This window comes from Ochotona princeps, chromosome 18 (assembly GCF_030435755.1).
Source record: "Ochotona princeps isolate mOchPri1 chromosome 18, mOchPri1.hap1, whole genome shotgun sequence".
Classification (NCBI taxonomy): domain Eukaryota; kingdom Metazoa; phylum Chordata; class Mammalia; order Lagomorpha; family Ochotonidae; genus Ochotona; species Ochotona princeps.
Genome location: NC_080849.1, coordinates 45,794,846 through 45,817,625, shown reverse-complemented (window position 1 = coordinate 45,817,625; position 22,780 = coordinate 45,794,846). Strand labels below are relative to the sequence as shown.

General features: G+C 43.7%; 1 protein-coding gene across 8 annotated transcripts in view; it reads left to right on the top strand.

Moving 5' to 3' along the window:
* Nucleotides 1-22,780, top strand: part of EPB41L3 (erythrocyte membrane protein band 4.1 like 3) — a 143,691-nt gene that overhangs the window by 108,086 nt on the left and 12,825 nt on the right. For 4 of the 8 annotated variants that reach the window (XM_058677159.1, XM_058677164.1, XM_058677160.1 and 1 more), the window contains exons 9-15: nucleotides 1,243-1,395; nucleotides 5,911-6,008; nucleotides 6,653-6,828; nucleotides 10,066-10,286; nucleotides 19,454-19,507; nucleotides 21,881-21,946; nucleotides 22,402-22,593. In XM_058677159.1, the coding sequence (XP_058533142.1) occupies nucleotides 1,243-1,395; nucleotides 5,911-6,008; nucleotides 6,653-6,828; nucleotides 10,066-10,286; nucleotides 19,454-19,507; nucleotides 21,881-21,946; nucleotides 22,402-22,593 (960 nt within the window). The remainder of the gene's footprint in view (nucleotides 1-1,242; nucleotides 1,396-5,910; nucleotides 6,009-6,652; nucleotides 6,829-10,065; nucleotides 10,287-19,453; nucleotides 19,508-21,880; nucleotides 21,947-22,401; nucleotides 22,594-22,780) is intronic. The other 4 variants (XM_058677166.1, XM_058677163.1, XM_058677165.1 and 1 more) reach the window with 2 other exon arrangements.

The window sequence follows — 22,780 nt, the reverse complement described above, 5'->3', positions numbered from 1 at the left end:
ATGTTGATGTGTAACAGCATCAACTGTGTTAGCATATGGCTTAAGGTGGATAAAAGATTTCTAATCAACACTGGTTGTCATACATCTCTAAGGATCTACCTAACGGTGAGCTGTCATCAAGGCAAATTGCAGTTTTAATATGGCCCTACATTTTGAACACACACGCATATAAAATTGATCTGTATTCATATTTATTTATGTCAGCCATATTGTTTGATGTCATTACCAGTGGGCAGTATGTGTCTGAGGGAGGAGTGTTGGAAGTGGACATACATTTTTTAAGAAGAAAAGCTTTTATTTTGATGTAGCAAGTTAAGCCACCACACTGAGATGCCTGCATCCCGTGCCAGCCTGCTGGTTCAGGGGATGCCTTTGCCAGGTCTGAGTCAGCTTCCCGCTATGGTGTCCTAGGAGGCAGCAGATGATGTCTGAAGTACATCAGAACCCACCACCCACATGGGAGGCCAGGAGAATTCTGGGCTGTTGGTTTCAGCCCGGCCCCGGCCTCGGTATCATAGGCATTTGAGGAACAATCCAACAGATGGAAGATCTCTGTCTCGGGGATCTGCTCTGGGATCTGGGATTTGCTGTGTGTGTATGTGTGTGTTTCCCTCCCACTTTCGCTCCATTTCTGTCTCTCTGCTTTTCAAGTGAAAGAGAAAACCCATGTTTTAAAAGCATCTTCTATTTAAACTGTATTATGGTGTGTAAAGTTTGGGCTTCTTTTTAAAGATGCAGGCTCCAAAATGCAAGAAAGGACTTGTGAGTACTCATATCCGTTGAGGGTGCTGCCTCTGGGATGCATGGACACTTCACCTCCCCATCCGTCATGTTCCTCACCTGTAAAATGGAACTACTGTTAGCAAGCATCTCTATCCTAGTCACGGGTGGGCTGAAGTTAACATGGACAGTTGGAGCAGTGGCTGCCACCTAACAAATGAGGGTGTGGCTCTTGTGGTTACAATTGCTTACATGCCTTCATCTCCTTGGTCTCCCGTGTGCGTGTTTATGTCCCGCGATTACCAGGGTGAACAGAGTTTACCATCATAAATCTCCCAAGTGATAAATGTCCCTGTTAGAAAGCTGCTATTCCATGGCATTGTTTCAGAAATGGCTGCAGCATTTTTTTCTTATTCAAATTATCCCGTTATAGTTTCTGTCACAGAGGCTTAAGTATTGTACCCAGTGGAAAGCGGGCCTGCAGAAGATACTGATTCACTGTTTCTTGCCACTGTTCTTCAGGATTCAGAAGGAGTAGAAATTATGTTAGGAGTTTGTGCAAGTGGTCTATTGATATATCGTGACCGGCTGCGAATAAATCGGTTTGCCTGGCCCAAGGTTCTCAAAATTTCATACAAACGGAACAATTTTTACATTAAGATCCGGCCGGGAGAGGTACGTATACCCACTTTTGCATGTGTATTGGGAAGTAAGGTCCCTGGCAGCAAATAAAAATGTAAATGTTCTCTCCCACGTTCTCGACTTTGTGGGATGTGCCCAGGGCTGTCTGAGTGCCCGAGAGGGCTGATTGTCGGTTTGTCCAATAAACAGTAGCAATAACTGCCCTCCTCTGCTACGTCCCAACTTTCTTCTACTGCATAAACTCATTGTACATGTTTTTAAAAACAGATTTCATATTAACTCACAATTCATGAATGACACATTGTGTGCCTGAATGATTTTTCTTTTGCATGCGTAAGACTGCAATGGATGAATGTCTTCCTTGGGGTCTTCTTTTACCTCTTCAGGCCCTTTTAATTTCCCTGCACATCTGGTTGCACCTGTAAGTGAAGAGCATAGAGATGATATGCTTCAAGGTACAGAGATTAGAACGGGGTCCCCAAGTGTGAATTATGGAAATGTCCCACAGCACACTGTATTTCCAACATATTTGCCCTGTTTCTTTGAAATTAGAGATGTTAATGAAATAAACCAAATTGATAACTAACCATCTCTCCTTGGGCACAGCCTTCGTGATCAACATATTTTTATCTTCTTTAGTGGTTTGTTCTTAAAAGATGGTGCATAATCAGCTTTGATTTGCTTAAAAGATATTTAATAATGACCTCCAGTTTCTAATGGCTGTGGTAAAAATATTGGAGACCATCAAAACTCAAAGGGTTCAGTTCATCCAGAATGTTTTCTGATATCACGTGGATTTATCTTCTGTCCTCAAAAATCTACCTGTCCACTGGAATTCCTGGTGGAAAGTGCAATTTTTAAAATTAGAATCTGTAGCAAGTAGTCATCTTTAACAATGTAATTAAAATTAGACATTTCTGTAATAGCTAAAATAATAAACTTTTCATATATTCATACCCCACATCCTAGTGGTTTTTCCTAAAGATTGTATATGTTAGAGTTTGAACTAATATGTAGGGTTTGAATTCATGGAATATTTTGTATAGGAGCATCTATTTATTGTTAAGCCCAGGTTGGTTTTGGAAGTACAGAGACAGGACCTTGTTCCTGTTCCCAGGGGATTTAGCAGAAAAGCAGTGTCATGCGTTGATGCTTTCGGCAGTGATGCTATGCTGTAAGAGACGGTAATCTACAGAGGACCGAGCGTGGCACCATATATGACAGGCCTTCAGGGAGAGGGAGAGAAACCAACCCATACAGCAGCTGAGCCACGGCTTTCAATTAGGACACGGCACAACTACCTACTTTGGAATGGATGTATTTCTTAATGAAATTTAACAACTTGAGAAATATAGTGTGATCTGATCTAAACTAGGGCAGGGCTGTGGGGATGGCAAGGAGGGCATAGATTCGAGAGCAAATTGTCGGGGGCAGAAAGGATAGAGGATAGATGGAAGAAGGAAGGTCTACAATTATCAGCGAGTTTGATTAAAATTTCTTTGGGATAGATTTTTTGAGGGGTGATTCTTATTAAAAATGCAGTAATCATAAACCATGTGCATTTTATTCAAGGCCTTAGACATAAAATAAATTCCTCAAAGAGCAAACAATCCTAACAACCTTGGACAGCACCGGTATTTGAGAGCAGGGCAGGCAAACACGAAACATTGGAGATGAAGGAAAATGGTCAGGGAAGTGAAAAAAAGGAGTAATGACTGGCAGATGACAGGATGAGCCGCAGGAGAAAGCAGTCTGCCAGGAGGGTCGCCTGTGAGAAGGAGGGCATGCAGAATGGGAACCTGACAGTCATGAAGAGTTCAGGGAGTTCTTAGAAGCACCTGCGAGGGTGTGGCGAGGCGAGGAGAGGAGCAGCCGAGGCCATGCTCAATGGCTTCCCTCTCGCAGGTTAGCACTAAAACAGGGTTTTGATTCTGGTGGAAGCAAGTCTTAAAGACTGCTGGTTTCATCCATTTTTAATGATCATGTTTGTAGGGTCAGAAGAAATTATTGATGGCACAATGCTCTGAAGAGACTGGAAGAAGTGGAGGCACATGTAGGAAATCACTCCAGATAGCTAGTAAGCTGCGTCATCTTCTGCTAAGAAGGATAGCAGAGACCTTTCCCCGCAGCAGCGCTGATCTCATAGAAGCGTTGAAGAGGAGTTAGCAGAGGCTGGGAAAGGTGTGGGGGTGGGAGGTGGGGACAGACCGGTTAACGAATGCATGCAGGAATGCAATTAGGTAGGAGTAACTTCTGGAGCACAGCTGCATGACTATGATTGACAATAATTAATTGTGTATTTTAAAATAGCTAGTAAAACTTCAAATATTTTTAACACAAAAAATGAAAAGTTTCAGGTGATGGATATGCCAATTATCCAACCTGATTGTAACACATTGTACGCATGTATCAGAATATCACACTCTGTACCCCGTAAAGAGGTACAGCTAATACATGTAAATAACAAATTGTGAAACTTTTCCTAGCTTCTTGTAGCAAAGAGCAAGATGACTGTTTTTGGTGGCCTCTGAAGTTAGCCTAGTATTGGAAACCTATTAGGTCGAGGATGAAGAAATGGATGGTGGCTTACTGCAGTCACAGTAGTCCTGGCTTGACCGCTCCAGGGAATACTAGTAATCCTTTCTGCCACCGCTGCAATGAGCATCCTGAGTGTAGAAACCAGGAAAGGCAACTTCAGGTGGAACAACTTAAAATGTATGTCCCAATCCCTGAAGTTGTTCTTACCAACAAACAACAGAGGTGAAGTGTGATTGTGCCTCAGCTACCATGGCTAGAACCCCCTCATCATGCTTCTCTTTCTTAGGGTTTATTTATCTATTTGAAAGGGTTACAGAGAGAGATGGAGAGTTTTTTCATCCTCTGGTTCATTCCACAAATGGCCACTATGGCCAGAGCTAGACTAGTACAAGCCGGGAGCCAGTAGCTTCTTCCAGGTCTTCAGTATGGGTACAGGGGCCAGGCAGCTTCCATTACTTTCCCAGGCAATTGGATCAAAAGTGGAGCAGCCCAGAGTCGACCTAGTGCCCATGTGGGAAAAAAAAAATGGGAAGCAAACTTAGAACTAAAGAGAAAACAAAAGGGCTAATTTCCACATATACAGTTGGCAGTTTACTTACTTTAGTGTTATGGGGAAATCAGTGCAACAGAGACAGACTGCCTCAATTCTTATCTCACATGAAAGAAAAATTTCCAAGTGAATAAAACAGTGAGCAAAGCAAGATTTATTAAGGACAAAAACCTGCCACATCGTACAGGAGAGTGGGCTCCAAATGAGGAAGACCCAGAAGTTTGATCTAAGTGGAGTCTTCGAAGCGTAATTGGGGGGCAAGGGGATGTTGGGTTGAAGAAACAGAGCAACAGCTAACAGTCCGAGGGTGGGGATACAAAACTCAGAATGCTGGAATTCTGATCCTGTCTAGCTTGCTCAAAACTAAAAGCCGTCAGAAGAATGTGAGTGGCAATTTTTTGAATGAATTGCTTTTGCTGCTAACCTCATCAACAGGCAGGTGGTTGAGTGTTGTGGGGAGATCTTACTATTTAGGATGATTGCCCTCTGGTGGCCTGTTGTATACTGCCTGCGTTGAGTGAAAGCTCACTAAACGTCCATGGCAGTCATGCTAAAATACGCTATACAGAAAACCAGATGAAGTCTTTCACGTTGAAAATTCAGGTGGCAGATAGAATGTCATCAGAAATGTTTGTGCCAAAACTTGCTACTCCCAAAGTCTGACGTCTGGCTTTAGCCTTTACCATGGTAGTCCATCTTAGAACACAAAAAAATCAGAATGAGCTGATACCAAGTATCAAAGACCTGGGAAATATCCTATTTCCTGGCCAGATACTAAGAAAAAGTGTCCTTTCTGGGAATGCAATAAGCTGTATCCATAAACATATTGGCCATTTTATGCGTTCCAGTTGAAGTCATGGAGAAACCATGAAAGTATTTCTGGTTTTTTGTTATGTTTTGATTTTTTTAATTTTTATTTTTCATGATACCGTTCCATAGGCTGAAGGATTCCCCTGAAATCCTCTTCTTTTCTCCCTCTCCCTCACTCTTCTCCTATATTATAATAGCAGTAAGTCACAAATCCATCATGCTGCTACTTAACTGTATCATGACGTTGATACACTTAGACTTAAATGCTAGAAAGTCCAGTATTCTATGGTCAAGATATATTTAACACGAGAAACCGTGTACTTAAGAGTTAAAAATTAGAACCAAATACATCAGTGGAGGCGATCAAGACACCCTCCTCTTTTTGTGTTTCATTTTCATAAAATCCACTCTTGGGCCTGACTTCACTGCATGCGTAACATAGTTATTCATACCTGTACATTTTGGTGTAGTAATGTGAGAAGGCTTTTAAAGTGAATGAATGAATGAATGTGTGAAACCCGAATTCTACATGGATTAGTGAATAAAGAACAAGCTTGGGAGTGACATTATGATTTTTTCTAAGTGATTTTCTGAGCTTCTGTTACTTTTGCTTCAAATTTGACCCTTGAGTGTCCCTTTTCAAAATTTAGTTTGAACAGTTTGAAAGTACCATTGGGTTTAAGCTGCCAAACCACCGAGCTGCCAAGCGTTTATGGAAAGTGTGTGTTGAGCATCACACGTTTTTCAGGTAGGTATAAATCTTGCTTTTTTCTAAGATAAGATATAAATGATTGGCATCATACTGAACAAAGGTTGTTGGGAAGAAGAATAGGAAAGCCTTCAAGCTCACAATTTCTTCATAAGAAATCCTAAAAGAAGGGAAGAGAGAGTGGGAAGTACCATGGTGCTCTTAAACCTATACTGGAAAACTTTGCAACAGTAAAATAAATTTAAGAAAATATTTGAAATCCCGATGATAATGTGGGCCATTGAGGGGGGAAAAAAGTCCTGAAAAAAACATAATTAAACTACAAGAATTTTCTTTGATTCGTCATGTACTTACCTGCCTCTCTTTTGTTACCGTGAATGCCTTTCCACTATTTTTACAGGGTGTCCACTACAAGTATCCAATCCATCCCTTACTTATTTCAGTACCTTCTCAAGGCATAGAACTTCTTTACCCACAAGCAGGAATAGCCCCTGAGATGTGTGCCCATAGAGTAACAAACTTCTTCACAACATCACCTGGTTCACTGCTCTTCTCTGTTGTAGTCCAACTCAGCCCTCATTTCAATGTCGTTTCTTGTTAAATCAGATTAATTGAAATGCACCAAACTTAAAGAACATATTTAACTTACTAGACTTCCCTGTGGTTTTCATTCATCTCTTTAGACTGTTATTACCAGAAGCACCTCCAAAGAAATTCCTGACCCTGGGCTCAAAGTTCCGGTACAGTGGCAGAACGCAAGCCCAAACAAGAAGGGCCAGTGCGTTGATAGATCGTCCAGCGCCTTACTTTGAACGCTCATCCAGCAAACGCTATACCATGTCTCGCAGCCTGGATGGAGGTAGGTATCACCTACTGGCCCTGGCTCATCACTCATAGCTTACCCGAAAAGAAGTTTGAAACCAGGAGCTTTTGATAAATGTGGCTCTTCTTGGATATTGTGAATTGAAAAAGGGTTGTTGGTGTGTGGCTGAATGACATTTCTCAGTGCTAGTACCTGGTCTAATATATGGTACTTAAGTCATGAAGAGCATCCTTTCACAGCCTGGCACCCTGAACTTGGAGAAAGATACTGTCATGTAAAACAAGAGTGGTCACCTGCTCTTCGGACCTCTTGCTGGCAAATCTTAAATGACTGTCAGATTTTTATCTGGCTCTTCATTTCAAAAAGGAAAATGTAAGTTCAGGTAACTCGTGTTTCTAAAAATGTCTTATGAATAAAATTTGACCTCTGCCGGGCACTTGATAAGCTGGTGAGAAGGTTGACATTCAAATAACGGAGCAAGGGGCCCTAAGTTGGCTTCGCCCATTCACTGGATTATTGTACCAGGTGGACTGGGAGAACGTGTGTGAGTGTTCTGAAACGCCAGGTCAGATGTGCACGTCCAGTGAGTCGAGCAGGGAGATGATCACTCTACTGTTGGAATAAGCGAATGGTGAGCTGGGCTGAGTTTCTGTTCTGACAGTTTTTGCATTGCTGTCCATACAGCAGTGAGATGTCATCTCTCCTGTAGTTACAGCAATGTTGCCCCCAAAAGCCCGGTTCTGGCCAGTCCCCTGACTTCTAATTCAGAGCACCTACAGAGCCTCTGTTTTATAGAAGACCTGTCCTGTGCAAATGTAAAGAACAGTTTCTTGCATGCGTGTGTGATTTTAATAAGAAGAAAAATCAACAGAAGTAGTAGTTGTCTGGGGCCGCTCCCTTCGCCTTGGATCCTAGCCCTGTGTGGTTGATGGGACAAGGTGCTCCCTGAGTCTTCAGAGTGAAAAAGCCTGTTTTCCTAACAGTTATTCATCAGCGATTCGTAGAAGAAATCAGAAAGTGTGTCGTTTGTGCTGTGTTATGTACGTGGCAACATTGTCTATATGACACTCATTAGCTGCGGGCAGCTCCAGGGGCAGGTCCAAGCTCTGGTGGTTCCCCTCTGTCAGGAAAGGCTGGCAGATGGTTTTAACTCTGCACAGCTCTGTTTAGTCATTTCAGTCTAAGGCCACTGTTCACAGGATAAGCAAGATGGATGTGTGGAAGTACTCTAGGTATAGATGTAATTATAATCCTGCCAAGGATTGTATTAATGACAATTTGTGTAAGCTTTTGTGAGCTGGCCTCGGAAGGTGGTTCTGCTCAGCCGTCCATGTAGGTCAGTTCTATATCCCTGACGTCGGATGGGCTATGAATCAAAAATATTCTTAAAAGAATGTTGTCGCCTACACTAAACGTGTCCACTCTTTCCTCATTACTCCCTCAGTAATGCAACATAGCAGTGATTAACATGTACATTGTACTTGGTAGCCCCAGTGACATAAAGATGATTTAAAGTGTTCAGGAGTGTGTGGGTAGATAGTTTGTAAATCTTACACTTTTTATTCTTAAAAAAAGGGGGCGGTACTTGAGCTGTGACAGGTTTGGGGATCCTGTGGCATTCCAGAACCTGCAACTCGGCAGAGACAGAAGGCTGACAGCGCCATTCTGTATCTCCTTAGGTTCCCAAAACTCCAAACTTAAGATCCGACCCTTTGGAATAAAACATTTACCCAGTGTGTCTCAGATTGAGTGAAGATACTGAAGTGTGTGTGTTAATGTGGAAGCTTTTTTTGTGGCTTTGCTCCATTGTGTTCTCCTTTCTCCTTGGGAGAAGCCCTGTTAACTGTCTCTGTATTCTCTAAGTCCACATTGGAAGAACTTCTCTAAACTCATACTCTGCTTCCTGAACACCACCCGTTTTGTTCTGTAATGTGCACCCGAGAGACCCCGTTGGTTGTGAATGCTGTTTATTCCCCGTGACCTTTTGTGTATTTGTGACTGCTGAGAAAGACGGAAGACAATTGTGAAATCGGTGTACTAACTCCATGCTGTCTCTTCCTCTCTGCCCCAAAGTGATGTTAGTATGTCTTGTCTCTCACTTGCTGTGGTCCTGCCGTTCTAGTATGTCCTGCTGCTGCTGAGCTTGCCTGCTTATCGAGATAGAAATGGCTATTTGTAAAACTGCATCTTAGAACAGCTTTACTGGCCTGTGAAGCTGTCTCCTCTGAGCTTTTTCATCTTTATAAGGAGACATAAAATGTCTTAGTGAAGATACTTTTGGTGGAATAATTTAGCTATCAGGACTTGAGAATCTTTTTTGCTTTGAAGCTCCTAGAATATGAATGCATATTATATTTAGCCTGTGATTTGCTACTTTGTATTTGTAAAGCAGCATTTGTGAATTTAATAAGTTTTATGATATCTGAAATCTGAAGTAATGAATGCCAAATTTTAAAATGTAACTGAGCGAGCCATCTCTTTCTCTAAGACGTTTTAGCTGAGATGAAAGGCTGCATCTTAGTTCTCTTACGTATGCATGCTGTGCATCTGCATGAATTTCATTTAGCAACATTTGTCTTGTTTGCCTAAAATATTAGGGTTGAAAGTATGCATATGCATATCGTGTTAGTCTGTTTAAAATGCACTAGAAACCAAACCGCTTCCTGGGCTTCATTCGAACTGAACTGCCATCTGAATTTTAGCATCTTTGCTGAAGATGGTTAATTTTCATGATTATTCTTGAGATTTTCATAGAATAGGAATGATAGACCATTTAATATTAGTAAGCATAATAATAAAACCAGGTCAGTGCTTCGTGGTGAGTGTCCCTACCAAAGCTCTGTCCAAAGCCAAGCGCTTTAGTGCCATCATCGACTGCAAATTGTGTTCCTGTGGAACTTGTCATCCACTGCCTGCTGTCTGTCCCCAGCCAATGACGCTCAGCAGCTCAGCTTCCTTCCACTCACCCACCCTCACCTGCCTCCTCACCAAGAGAGCCTGAGAATGGATGAAAGTTATGTATTTCAGGCCTCCCAGACTTGAAGATGTAATGCATTCTGACACCCTGGTCCAGGTGATCCAGAGCAGGTGCTCCACGGTAGTGCTCAGATGAAGGTCCCTGCGGCACAGGTTTATGTGTTCAGGGCCCAGCTGGTGCTATGTGGTGGTATGTGTTGCTCTGCCTCTCTTTCAGCGGTGGGACAGTGGTGGTGCTCACCCGTCTTCTGACTTAACTGCTTCAGATTTTGTTTCTCCGGTTGTATTTGCTTTTAGCATCAGTGAATGAAAACCATGAAATATACATGAAGGATTCTGTGTCTGCTGCAGAGGTTGGTACTGGCCAGTACGCCACAACAAAGGGCATCTCTCAGACCAACTTGATCACCACTGTGACTCCAGAGAAAAAGGCAGAGGAGGAGCGCGATGAGGAAGACAACGGACGGAGGAAGGCTGAAGAAGCCACGCCCGCCACGGCGGTCCGGCCCGAGGGAAAGGTATAGCCCCCAGGATGCCTCCTAGAGCTCGCTGCAGCTTTGAAGGCTTCTCAGAACTCCAGGGATGAAGGTCAAAAATGCGTTGCTATGTAGACTAGCTCATACTTCCGCCCGAGTCAGATACGTATGTCCATTTAAACAATATTCCTGTTTCTGCATTTTTTTTTCTCTCAGAATTTAACTTTGGAAAACTTTAAGAACTGACATGGTGTGTAAGACTTCCAACAACTGTCCTGTTTGAATATCTTAAAATATTGTCAGGCTCACGTATCAGAACTGTTACAAAAGGCATTTTTTGTTGTTGTTTCTGGCCCCATTCTCCTACCCAAGTACAGTTGTCTTTCTAGAAACACTGAGCACATGGCCTTGCTTTGCATTGCAAGTGCACTGAGCAGTCACAGCCTTCCTGTTAACACACTAGCTCCTGTCTTAGTTGCTTAATTGTAATCAGCAGAGTAGTGGGCAGGCATGTTTTTTAAAGGAGAAAAAGGCAAAAGGTGTTTAGGTCATTACATTTTGTAACATTTCACCCCAGATTAAATTCAAACTGTTTTTTATAATGGCAGAAAAAGAGAGAGGGTGTTAGAGGGGGAAAGCTCTTCCATCTGCTGATTCACTCCCCAAGTGCCTGCAACAGCCGCAGGAGCCAGAGACGTGTCGGGGTCTCCTGTGTAAGTGGGAGGACTGAGGTGCCCTGCAGCAGGAAGCTGAGTCTCAAGTTGAGGAGTTGGAAATTGAACCAGGCCCTCCAGAGGGGGCTATGCCAGTCCCCCAAAGTGGCATGGCCCGCTGTGTCACAATACCTGCCTCTAACATTAAAAAAATCATTATAAAATAATTCCATAATAATAAAATCATTCCTGCCAATCCAGCACTGTAAAGCAACTATTTTTAAAAAATGATTAAAAATGATTCAAAGTCAAAAAATTTTAAAAAATGAAAAACACCACCCCTTTGTTAGGTAAATACTTCGTCATAACAGCTGAATGGAGAGACTTCTAGAATGTGCAAGGTACAGAGTGAGAAACCTCAGCAGGATCAGATGGCTTGTGTAACCCACAGGTTAACTGAGTTCTTTCAGGTTACCAGTGTCGTATGGCAGTTCTCCAAACATAGATGTAAATCAGAGACTCTCTTCTGAGGAGTCCAAAGAAATAGGTTCCCATTGACAGGAATTCAGAAGTGGAATCTTAGTGCAGCTGTTGTGCACAGAAGGCTAAGCTGTCGCTTGAAACAGCTGCCTCCCGTGCTGGAGTGCCAGTTCAAGTCAGGGCTCTTCCGCTTCTGGTCCAGCTGCTGTTAAGATGCCCTGGGAGGCAGCAGACGGACTCCAGCGTCGGAGTCCCTGACCCCATGGGTCCAAGCTTCGCCTGGCCCAGCCGCAGCTAGCACAGCTGCTTGCGGACTGAACTAGCAGATTGGTCTCTCCCCAAACCCCCTCTCTGTCTCCTTTTTCCTCACCTCCAACCTCTCCTCCATTCTCTCTTGTCCAGATGTTTAAATAGCTACAAAGAAATTAAACATAACAGCATTTTAACGGGTAGATCAGAAAGGAATAATTTCTGTAGCCATGTCAGAATATTCTAACTAACCCAGTCTGTCATCTTTTGCCAGGCAGGGGGGATTAAGAACGTTTATTTGGCAAACGCAAAATTAGTACAAGATGGGATATGATGGCAGGGATAATTGAGACACTAATGAAGTGTACAGAAAAACTTCATGGACCGTGAAAGTTAAGGGGTGGGTTTCAGGCATATCAGTTAAGACACTGTTTCAAAAGGTGTATTTATACCCTGTGTCGTGTCTTCTAGTGGAGTGCCTGGGTTCGGGTCCTGGATCAGCTCCCCATCCCAGCTTCCTGCTGATACACATGCCAGGAGACAGCAGGTGATGGGCACTCACCTGAGTCCTTAACAGCCATGTTGGAGACGCAGAATCAGTTCCTGGCTCCAGGCTGGCTCATTCCTGACCATTAGGGACATCTGGGGGAATAATTCTACAGATAGGAACACCCCCTCTGTCACCTCTGCCTTTCTAATAAAATAAATAATTTTACCAGTCGATGTTGGCACAAAAAAAGTTTGAAATCCATGCATAACTTTTCTTCATGCTCGTTTCCACCAACGTTTCACAGGACGCTCATATTCCCCATTGTAAAGCTGTCTGCTAAAACCTCTTTTAATAGGAGGCATGAAGAATTATGCCATAATTTTATTCCTCTCTGTCTTCAAACAAGAAACATGATGAGTACTTAAGTTTTAACCAAAGGAAAATAATGTTAGTGGACAGAGTTCTTCAAAGACCCGGGGATGCCTAGGCACGGGAGGCCTCTCCTTCCAGAGAACAGCTGTCGTCTTACAGGAGGTGGCTTGTAACTTCTGTGTCATTTCTAGCTGGATGACATCTGTACAGGCTCCTGTTTAAAATGGACCATTTTATGTTGAATGTGTGTGTTTGGGGAAAGACTTATGATCAAAAGAAACACTTCTAATGCTAATATATTCATGATATAATTTTATTTGTTTATTTGCTTTCCCTCCATTACTGTACTTACCACTTTTCTCCAAGTCAGGATTAGATAATCACCCCCAAAAGCAGCCTGAATAATTTTTATGCTGTGGAGTCTCTAGGTTGAACAAATACACACACAGAAACACGCAGACAAGCATTCAACAGAGTGTGAGAGATGGGAGAGACAGAGAGAAAAAATTGCGGTCTACTCATTCACTTGCTGAATGGTTGCAACAGCCAGAACTGGGCCAGGCTGAAGCCAGAACTCCATCCAGCAGGTCTCCAACACAAGCAGCAAGCCGAACGACTTGAGCCGTTATCTGCTGCTTCCCAGGAACGTTAGCAGAGACCTTAAGCTAAAGCGGAGCAACTATGACTTGAAGCACTTCTAGTGTGAACGGCAGCTTAACCTGCACAACACCAGCCCTAGAATGTAGCGTTTATCTTCAAGTCCCAGGTGCCCTGGCGTTGTACCCCCCAAGACTTGGGCAGTTCTCAGATCTTTCGGGGTACTGCTTGTGGTGAGCTTGCTTTCCTTCTTCCCCCTGTTGCCCAACATCCCTTCTGCCACCTGCAGAGGAAATTGGCTGTGCTCACTGAGGTATCCTGCACGCAGAATGAATGGTAACTGGATCTCCTTGCCCCATACAGACTTGAGCTCAGAGTGCACTGTTGTGGGAACACCCGCGTTGGCCATTGTATTAAGGATTCGATCAAAGGTATAAATACACCCTTCTGAAAAATCAGAAGGTTGGGAAATTTTGTCTTTCTATTATTTATGAGGCCACAAATAATAGAAAGTAAACACAAACCATGTTACAAGAAAACCTATTCTTTTGGCTGGTAAGCTTGTTGAAACCACTGGTTTGTGTAGAGGTTCCACTAACATCCCTGAGAAGGAAAACAAAACAGAAAGGTTTTCACAGGAACCTCCATTCTTTGTGGAGAGTCAGAGTTTCTGAAATGCGCATTGTTGAGTGTCCAGGTAATAACTTCCTGTCACGTAGGAGTGGGGCCAGAAACGTCCTGATTTTGGAAACCCACCTGTCTTGAATATGATTAACTAAATAAAAAAAAGTAGTGCTAGAGATCTTAAAGAATAATAATCAAAATTTGGATTGAACTTTATTTCATTTTTAATCCAACTCAACTGTGACTTCAAGATAATGAGAAAGTTATTGGAAGTCTTGATGTTAACCCATTAAGTTCCTAGTTTTCCATTCTGCAAGTATTTCTGCAACATGTTGATTTCAGCATTGCCATATGGTATATTTCTTGCTCAGTTTAACTCTCTGTTTGTGTCATATACCAGATGATGGGGCATAACTAAGTTATCAGAGAGTTGCCTTTGCTTTCAAAAATCCAAAAACTTTCTCAAGTCTATCTAAAATGAAACTTTTTGGTTATGTAAAACATGTAGATTTTGGGACTCCTCCCCCCCCGCCCCGCCAAATACCTTCTGTTCTGACTTTTAAAAGTAAATCCCAGCCTGTATGTCGTGGTCCCATGGAAGAAATGAGGCCATTCATGATGAGATTGGCATGCAGCTTGAATATGTGGAAATTGATGAGCAACCCTAATGTTAAAATTCTTGTTTTACAACTTATATTGACTCCCATAAGAAAATTAACTAATTGCAGTTTTCTTTTTGTCCTTTTGCACCTCTGTTTGCTGCTTCCTGTCTCTCTCTCTCTCTCCTTCACATCAGTCCCCTGGGCTTGGCACTCACTCATGTCCCCTGTCATCACCATCAGCTGGTCACACCCTTGCCTCCCCCACCGAGCTCCGCCGGAGGTGTAAGGAAAAGGAGCACGCACTGCCAGGTTGCGAGTCACCCAAAGCTCAACACATGCTTGGAGAGCCCACCTTGGACCCTGATGGCCCAGGGAAGGCCTACGTGGGGGATCAAGATGCAGCTTTTAGCTGCAGACAGCAAACTGGCAAAGGGACCACCCTGTTTTCCTTCTCCTTGCAGCTCCCCGAATCATTCCCCTCCCTCCTCGATGATGATGGCTACCTCTCTTTCCCCAACCTTTCTGAAACCAACCTCCTGCCCCAGAGCTTGCAGCATTACCTTCCCATTCGCTCCCCATCCCTCCTACCCTGTTTCCTCTTCATCTTCTTCTTCCTGGTCTCTGCCTCCTTCTCAGTGCCATATGCCCTCACCCTCTCCTTCCCTCTGGCTCTGTGCCTCTGCTACCTGGAGCCCAAGGCGGCCTCCTTGAGCGCCTCCCTAGACAATGACCCGAGTGACAGTTCAGAGGAAGAGGTGTGTACCTCGGCATAGAACACACTTCCCCTGCGTGTTCCGTGCTTCAGTCTGAAACAGTGGTAGCCGGCTGCTGTGATACTGGTCCTACTTTCAGAGCCTCATTTATTGTCTGTGCCAATATGTTGAGGTTATTTTGTGTGTGTGTTGGGGAGTCCAACCTGGGCCCCAGGGTTAGGCACAACACCATGTGGCCATAGTAGTCTGAGCACAGCCCAGAATCAGTCTTGTGACCCTCTGAGTTCATGTGGGGGTGAATGACTCATTTGGAAGTCAATTTTAAATAACACATTAGAATTGTAAAAACTATAAGGACTACCTTATAGGTCCTGTTCAGTTATCCCATGGTAAAGCAACTCACACATGAGACAGCTGAGTAAATTGGAACTTTAATGATAAACAAGGAGAGATGGAAGGGAGCGCCCCAGGACTATGTCATCATTGTCTTAGTAGCAGCATCTTCTCCTCCAGGCTAGTTCAGAAGTACCAGACTGCCCCTGTCACTCATGGCCTACAACGTACACTGGGTCAAAATGAGTGTCCCATGGGTTTGGAAACACTCACCTGACATCATTCTTTCGCAGAACTGCATGCAGTGAACAGGGTTCAGACCCAATCAGGACAGGACCTAATCGAGGCTGGATCTGCATCAGTGGTAGCTCTGGCATGCCTAGGTCATAAGCAGCCCCTTCATTCAGCTCCAGCATATGCTAAGCATTGCCCTCATTTTGAAAGACAGCATGGTGCAGTCAGGGAAGCTGGCAGGCCTGTATGGCTCCCAGCCAGGCATGCACTTAATGAAAGAACCTAAGTTCCCAGCCTCTATCCATGCTAGATGGCTCACCACCTGTCAGTCTTTCAGCTCTCATCCCAGCTGTTGGGCAAGCTGACCTTGGAGCCAGTAGTTCGTCCTCTTCATTGTTCTCTTTTCCCTCCACATCCCACTCCCTGAACAGCCCAGCAGTTTCCCTCCCTCCACTCTCAGAGAAAATAATAGAGGCTGCTCCCAGCAGGTGCATCTGCTTGTCCTTAGCTGCCTTGCACCTCCCCCAGGGTCTCGCCAGCCCTCCTGTTCCCACAGAAACAAGGGCTTTTGTGGCATGAGACAAGCCCAATACTTCTAGCATTTACACAAAGAAGAATTGCAGCAGCACTAAAAAAGAAAAGGAAATTTATTCAGTTCTGTGCTCAATAGAAAGGCATCGTTTGAGCTGTACCTGTAGGCATATAGACTGGTGAGGGTGCCTATGTCTTTATATTTAGTGGTATTGTGACCATTTCTTGCAGTAGACAGGGGAAAGTGTCATTGGTGTGACAGAAGTTTTAAATGAAAGTCTGAACTTTTCAACTTGTTGTCACATAAGGTCCTTTGCCCGTATCGGGTTATATATGATTGTTAGCTTCAAGTGATCACATACACACACACACACACACACACACACACACACCCCACTAGGAAATATTTTAAAAACTAAATCCTAGGCTTTAGTACTACCAGCTTCCCACACAGGCAATGCTACTAGCTAATGTACAACTAGAACACCCTCCAGTGAATAATAGCATTATTCACCAAGATCCCTTATCGTATCAGCCAATTTCCAGGCTATAGGTAAACTTTTCCTTTAGCAGTAGAGTGAATCATCGGGCTAGCTAGAAGCAGAGAGGATCACTCTGTTAAGCCTGTCTAAAATCTCATTTATCTGTTTGAACGTTTCTATAGTCAACCACACAGATCTTGTGCCTAATCCAGGGTATACATCTCGTTGTAATCAGTGCATGAGAGTTAATGTTCAACTTGGGCATGTCTGCATTACATTGGCAAAACAAATCACAGCACTCCCTGTTGTCGGCATGCGAGTGCCAGGGCACTGCCCCCTGCCCCCCTGTTGAAGTGGGCAGTCAGCTGTCCTCCATCCCGTCTAGCTCCCGAGAGCGCGCTACAGCTCTCCCCCGCCGGCAGATTTTGTGTCTGGCCGTCTGTTCAGTGTCCACGCTCCACCCCAGGTGTTAAAGAGCTGTGCATTCCAGTTTGGCCTGAGTGAGAGAATTATCTAGGTCATTCAGTTCATTTGGGGGGCTTTCCTTAGGGGCTGGAGACCTTTTTGCTTACATGGCCTGTTACATCCGCTAGCCCTCAGGCACTTTGGCAACTAGGCTGGGGCATTTCTTAGAGTCCAGCTGTGTCACTTTGATTTTGCAGGTAGGTCACTGATGGCTGTTATTCTGTTTCAATATTTTGTCACTGCCTAACATTTTCCACGTGTTGCAGAGGCATGATCAGTTTCTCCAGGAGAAATCCCGGTAGAGACAAGCTTACAGAAGGGGCAGATTATCAGATCATGTACTGGGACGGACTCATAAGATAAGCTTGACTCACCAGAATATAATTCCGTGTGAATTTCAGAGTAGTTTTGGGATAACAACACACACACACAACACACACACAAAATAGAGACAAATTCAGATCTGCAGGGAAAAAAATAAAATGAGTTGATATCTGACTTGTCGCCCTTCAAATTGTATAGACATCCTTCATGATGAACAGTACCGGCGTAGTTTGGTGGAGGCACTGCTGGTTACATAAACAACGCTTGTTATCATAGCTGAACGCCTCTTTACACAGCCTTTATTCCTCCATTGCTTGCCTCTTGATCATGCACTGTGCTGCTGGCTAGGATCTAAGTAGGAGGTTAAGATATAGCTAAGCCATTCCATTTTCTCCACCTAGATAAGATAGTCGTGATAATCATGTACTATTATTATCAACATCTCATATTACTATATTAGCATTGATGTTTTTGTGCTGCAATACTATCTTAAATCAGTGTTACAGGTATTAGATACTTAGCTGTCCCTGCTTGGCACCAGGATAAAACTTGTAACATCTATGACATGACATAGCTGGTGCTTGCTCTTGCCCCATTTTCCAAGAAGAAAACAGGGATGAAAAACAAACTAATTGTTTGGTCTGGAAAGTCTAAAATCTCTGAGTTAATTGAACACTGAGCGACCTGTCCCTTGTCTGTTCACACTGGGCTGTCAGTAAGGCTGGGCTCACACCACCACCACCACCACCACCACAATCACTCTTGGAAAAAAAACAAACCCACAGCCACCCCTGCCCCGATTGTCAACCGGGTGACCAGCCCATGACACTGGGCTGAGAGCACACAATCCTCACCAGCCTCCTAAAATTATTTGCCTCTAAGATTTTATAGCAAAATTGCAAAGATGTTATCCTCACATGCATACACTGGGCCTGCATTGTCGCTCCTTTTCCCTTCTAGATCATAGGATAGCACACCAAAACAATCACCTTGGCCAGAATGGTATCAGTGAGGCCAGCACTGCCCCGGCCCTGCTGCTGCTTTGGGATGGGCGATGACTTTCAGAGGTGGATTCCCAGAGTGGCCCCAGTTTCAGCAGTGTTGCTTAGGACTACCTAATCTTCGCAAAGGGAGAGGCATCTAGGTGAAGTCTCAGTGGCCTTACTCAAAAGAAAAGTTTTATTTTAAATCGGAAATCTCCGTGAGACAGATTATACAAACCACTCCTGAAGTTACCATTCTAATGCTCTCCTGAAAACCTAGACTCGCTCCAATGCTGTGCTTTGTTTTATTTGTTTCCAAGTAGATGTCCCTTTATTTTTAAATTTTGTTGTTTTACTTCATTTCGATGGTACTTTTGGAACACAATGTTTAAATATGTACTTTGATATACTTCTTTGTATTAGAGGGTGGGGCAAAATAAACAACACATGGTCTTTGAAAGTGTATCTGTTAGCAGTGCTACTGAGTTCCAAAAAAACAAAAAACATATGCCTGGGAGTCCCTGGCGTGTGCTTTTTTATGATCGATAGGTAATGCAGACAGCCTGGTGGTCATCGGTGGATGTATATTCTCCAGATGGTATAAATGAGGGGCTGAAAGTGCAGTGACTATTACAGTAGCTTTGATGTAAATTTTCATTGAACTTTGAAATGTGACATTTTACTAGCATAAAAAGTACATCAATTTTATTTGCATTGAACATTTTTAGGAGAGCTGTAATGGGGTCTTAGTGACCAGAGACGGGGTGGGGGGATGACAAATTGGTTTTGCTGAGACCTAGGAGCAGGCCGTCCGTGTGGCCCCTGTGGTCCCTGTGGTCCCTGCAGTCCTGCAGGTGGCGTGTGCCTCGGGTCTTCCTCGGAGTGGGCTCCGTCAGGGACACTCTGCTCTTCTTTCGCTTTGGCTTGCCCCTGCATTCCTGTGGGAAGGTAGCGTGCTGGCAGGTCCCCGAGAAGGAACGTGAACACTGTCATTTGCACCCTACCCTGTGTGACCAGATTGGTTTATTTTCTATCCCTGCCTTCTTCCCGGAATCTGATCACTCCTGTGCTCACCAGACGGACAGTGAGCGGACGGACACGGCCGCTGACGGAGAGACCACGGCCACTGAGGTTGGTATCCCGAGTGAGGGTGGCTGGCGGGGTGGTGCTGCTTGGGGTGGGGAGATGCACCCTAACCAGAACATGGGGTTCAGTGTGCCTTTCTGTGCCAGGCCAGGGGTTCCAAGCCAAGACTCCCTTCAAACTTACTCGCAGGGTCAGGCTTCTGAGGCTGAAGGGCTCTGGGGTCCACGTTTCTGCTACATTTCCGAGCACACAGATTGGAAGCACAGATTGAGAACCACTTTCTTAAACTGATAATAATTTTTACAAAACAGTATTACTCAAATGTGAGGCTACTTCGTTTGATAGTTCTGATGAGTGGGAAGAAAGATCACGCGAATTTAATTAGCTTATTGACTGGGTACAGATATACAAATATTTTAAAGCCCTGAGTGATCAGTTAATACTGGTTAAAAGACTGCTTCTCTTAACTCATTTTTGGTAGCCTTTGGCTGTAGGCAAGACCACTAATAAGAAATGAATTCTCTAAGGAAGTGAAAATGAGCAAATTATAATTAGCACTTCATTGAAGAGAAACATTATCATATCATTCTCCTTTACGGTATGTGAAGTGAGTGTGTATGTGTGTGTGTGTGTGTGTGTGTGTAGCACTCAGGCTGTGTAGTACAGCTTTCCTATAAGCAGCTAATTAAAATTTCTGTAAAAATGGTATTTATCCATAGAGATGAAAGTCAAGATGTTTATTTCTCAAAGTGTTAGCAGAATTTAGTTTTTCCTTTGTGATATTATTCATTTTTGGTTCTGTGTTATTTTTCATATCATCCAGTCACAACCATATCTTCTGCTTTGGCATTGGAGGAGGACTAACAGTGTTGTTAAGTGGTGTTGGTGCATCACTAACTGTAACTTCGCACCTTCAGAACAGCACCTGACTCAGTTTCTCCCTACAGAAATGCCTGTGCTCCACACTCAAAGCTTCTAAATCATAGCTGTGTGAAGTTATCCAAGTTGTCACACTGATACCCAGCTTGTTTTAAACAATATATAAATGTGCCACGTATAAATTTGTTCTATACCAAATAGAACAGAAACTACAAATAGATTTATAGTAAGTACAAGTTAATACATTCAGTCAGTATCATCGGAATCCTTAATATGTGTTATAAATTCAAAGTATTTTAGTAATGCTTACAATTTGCTATGAACATTGAAAGCATGCATGCAGCAGCGTGCAACATCAGGAGTTTGTGAAGCAAGAGGACCTGTGAGCCTTTAGACTCCCTTTGGACTGAGCCTGCCACACCATGCCTAAGCTTCCTGTGTGCTCTGAAGTGTTGAAACATTTTGCCTTCCTCTGAGGCAGCCAGCCTGTGAGTGGCGCACCTTGCGGTATGCAGCACAGGCAGTCACAGTCCCACTGACAGTTAAGAAAATGCACCCAGACGGAGTGTGTGCGGTGCCAGGCATCCACCTGTACTTCACTCAGGGCCTGCTATTGGCACACGGAACTACAAAGCTCAACTATGGTGAGAAAGTGCAGAACGTGCACATGTGGCTTGCCCTACTTACCTGGTTACCCACACTAAGAAAAGCAGTCCAATCATTAGAGAGCTCCTTGAGATTAGAAAAGGGTAATGAAATGACTTTGGGATCAATAGTTATTTTTCAAAAATTCTAAAAATTATTCTGTTATTTTAAGAAACATGATGGCATGATTGATGTGTTTTTTTTTAAGCTACCTTACATGTCCTATAATAGTCTTTTCCTGTCCCAAATATATTTTTAAGGGTCTAGATTCAAGAAAAATCCACATTCCAGGAGATTTTAAAATAAAGAAGCCTCTATATTTACATCCGTTGAGCCTCAGTTCTCTGGTCGGCAAACAGGATCCTCAGAGTGGATCTTGCAGGATCCTGGAGGCTTGCTGCTTCCACGGACGAGCTCCCCTTACCGTGTGGTCCTTCATGAATCTGTCCCCTCACAATGGCAAAGACCCCAGAACAAGGAGTGTTTTGCCTGTGTCCTCCACAGCTTCCTTATTTGTGTGTGAGAATGCGTGCTTTGTGTGTAAGAATTTGCATATTGAATCCTGGCTAGGGATGTCATTGCTTTGCCCACATTCAGCAAGTTTCTGTAGGCCATAGGTCTTCCGTCTTGGAGTAAATCGCATGGTAAGACTTTTATTTCCCACTCTTTCTTGATGCTGGCAGTCGGACCAGGAGGAAGATGCCGAGCTCAAGGCACAGGTAGAAAACTAAACACAAAAGCAAACCACAGTGTGTAAGAGCCGTTGTTTGTGCCCAGTGTTCAGATCTCGCAGCATGCCCCGTCGCTGTTACCATGCTGTCGGTGCATAGGATGGCATTTGCTCCCTGGACTACTGAGTCCCTTACCTTTCCCTTTCTTCTCCACTTTTTTCAGAATAGTCTGATTAAGCGAATAAAGGGTGAAAATGTGTATGTCAAACATAGTAATCTTATGTTAGAGGTTGGTATTGGTATATACCAGTGCATGTCTGTGTGGTGGTTTCTTTTTAGTGGCATACCTGTGGGCTTGTACCATGATGCATGAATTGTGTGCTCACCTGTTCGTATGGGGATGACTTGTAAGCTTTCTGATTTCTTATTTTCTCCTAGATATAGATCCCTTCTCCTGCGTGTGTTTTTATTTTCATTCTCTCTGGCTATATGTGAATTGTATTCTTAACAGTTTACCTTTTAAAATATTTTTGATTGTTATGCTTGTATGAACTAAATTTTTTTTTCTCTTGCTCCCTTCTGTGGAAATATCACATTTTCACCAGAGTGTTTGTGGTGCTGTCATGAGCCCTGATCCAAATTCTGTTTTATTTTGACTACTAATGAGATTGAAAAGATCATAAAAAAAGAGTTGAAAGCAACTGTGAAGCACTGACTTTTGAATTCTTTATATCCTAAACATAGGAGTTAGATAAAACTCAAGATGAACTGATGAAACATCAAACGAACATCAGTGAGCTGAAGAGAACCTTCCTAGAAACCTCGACAGACACTGCCGTAACCAATGAGTGGGAAAAGAGACTTTCTACCTCCCCCGTGCGACTGGCCGCCAGGCAAGAGGACGCGCCCATGATTGAGCCACTTGTGCCCGAAGAGGTCAGTGTCCAGGCTTGGGGTGGAAATCATCTTCCGTTCCCTGGAGTCGCTGCTCTGCCGGGTCTGGGGCAGGGGATGGGAGCTGGCGAGCGAAGGAGTCAATCTCACCACTTCTGTGTGTCCAGCCTGCACTGGGGTGCTCGCTGCTCCCCAAGAAAGCTGCCCGGTAAAATGAGCAGGTGACTGA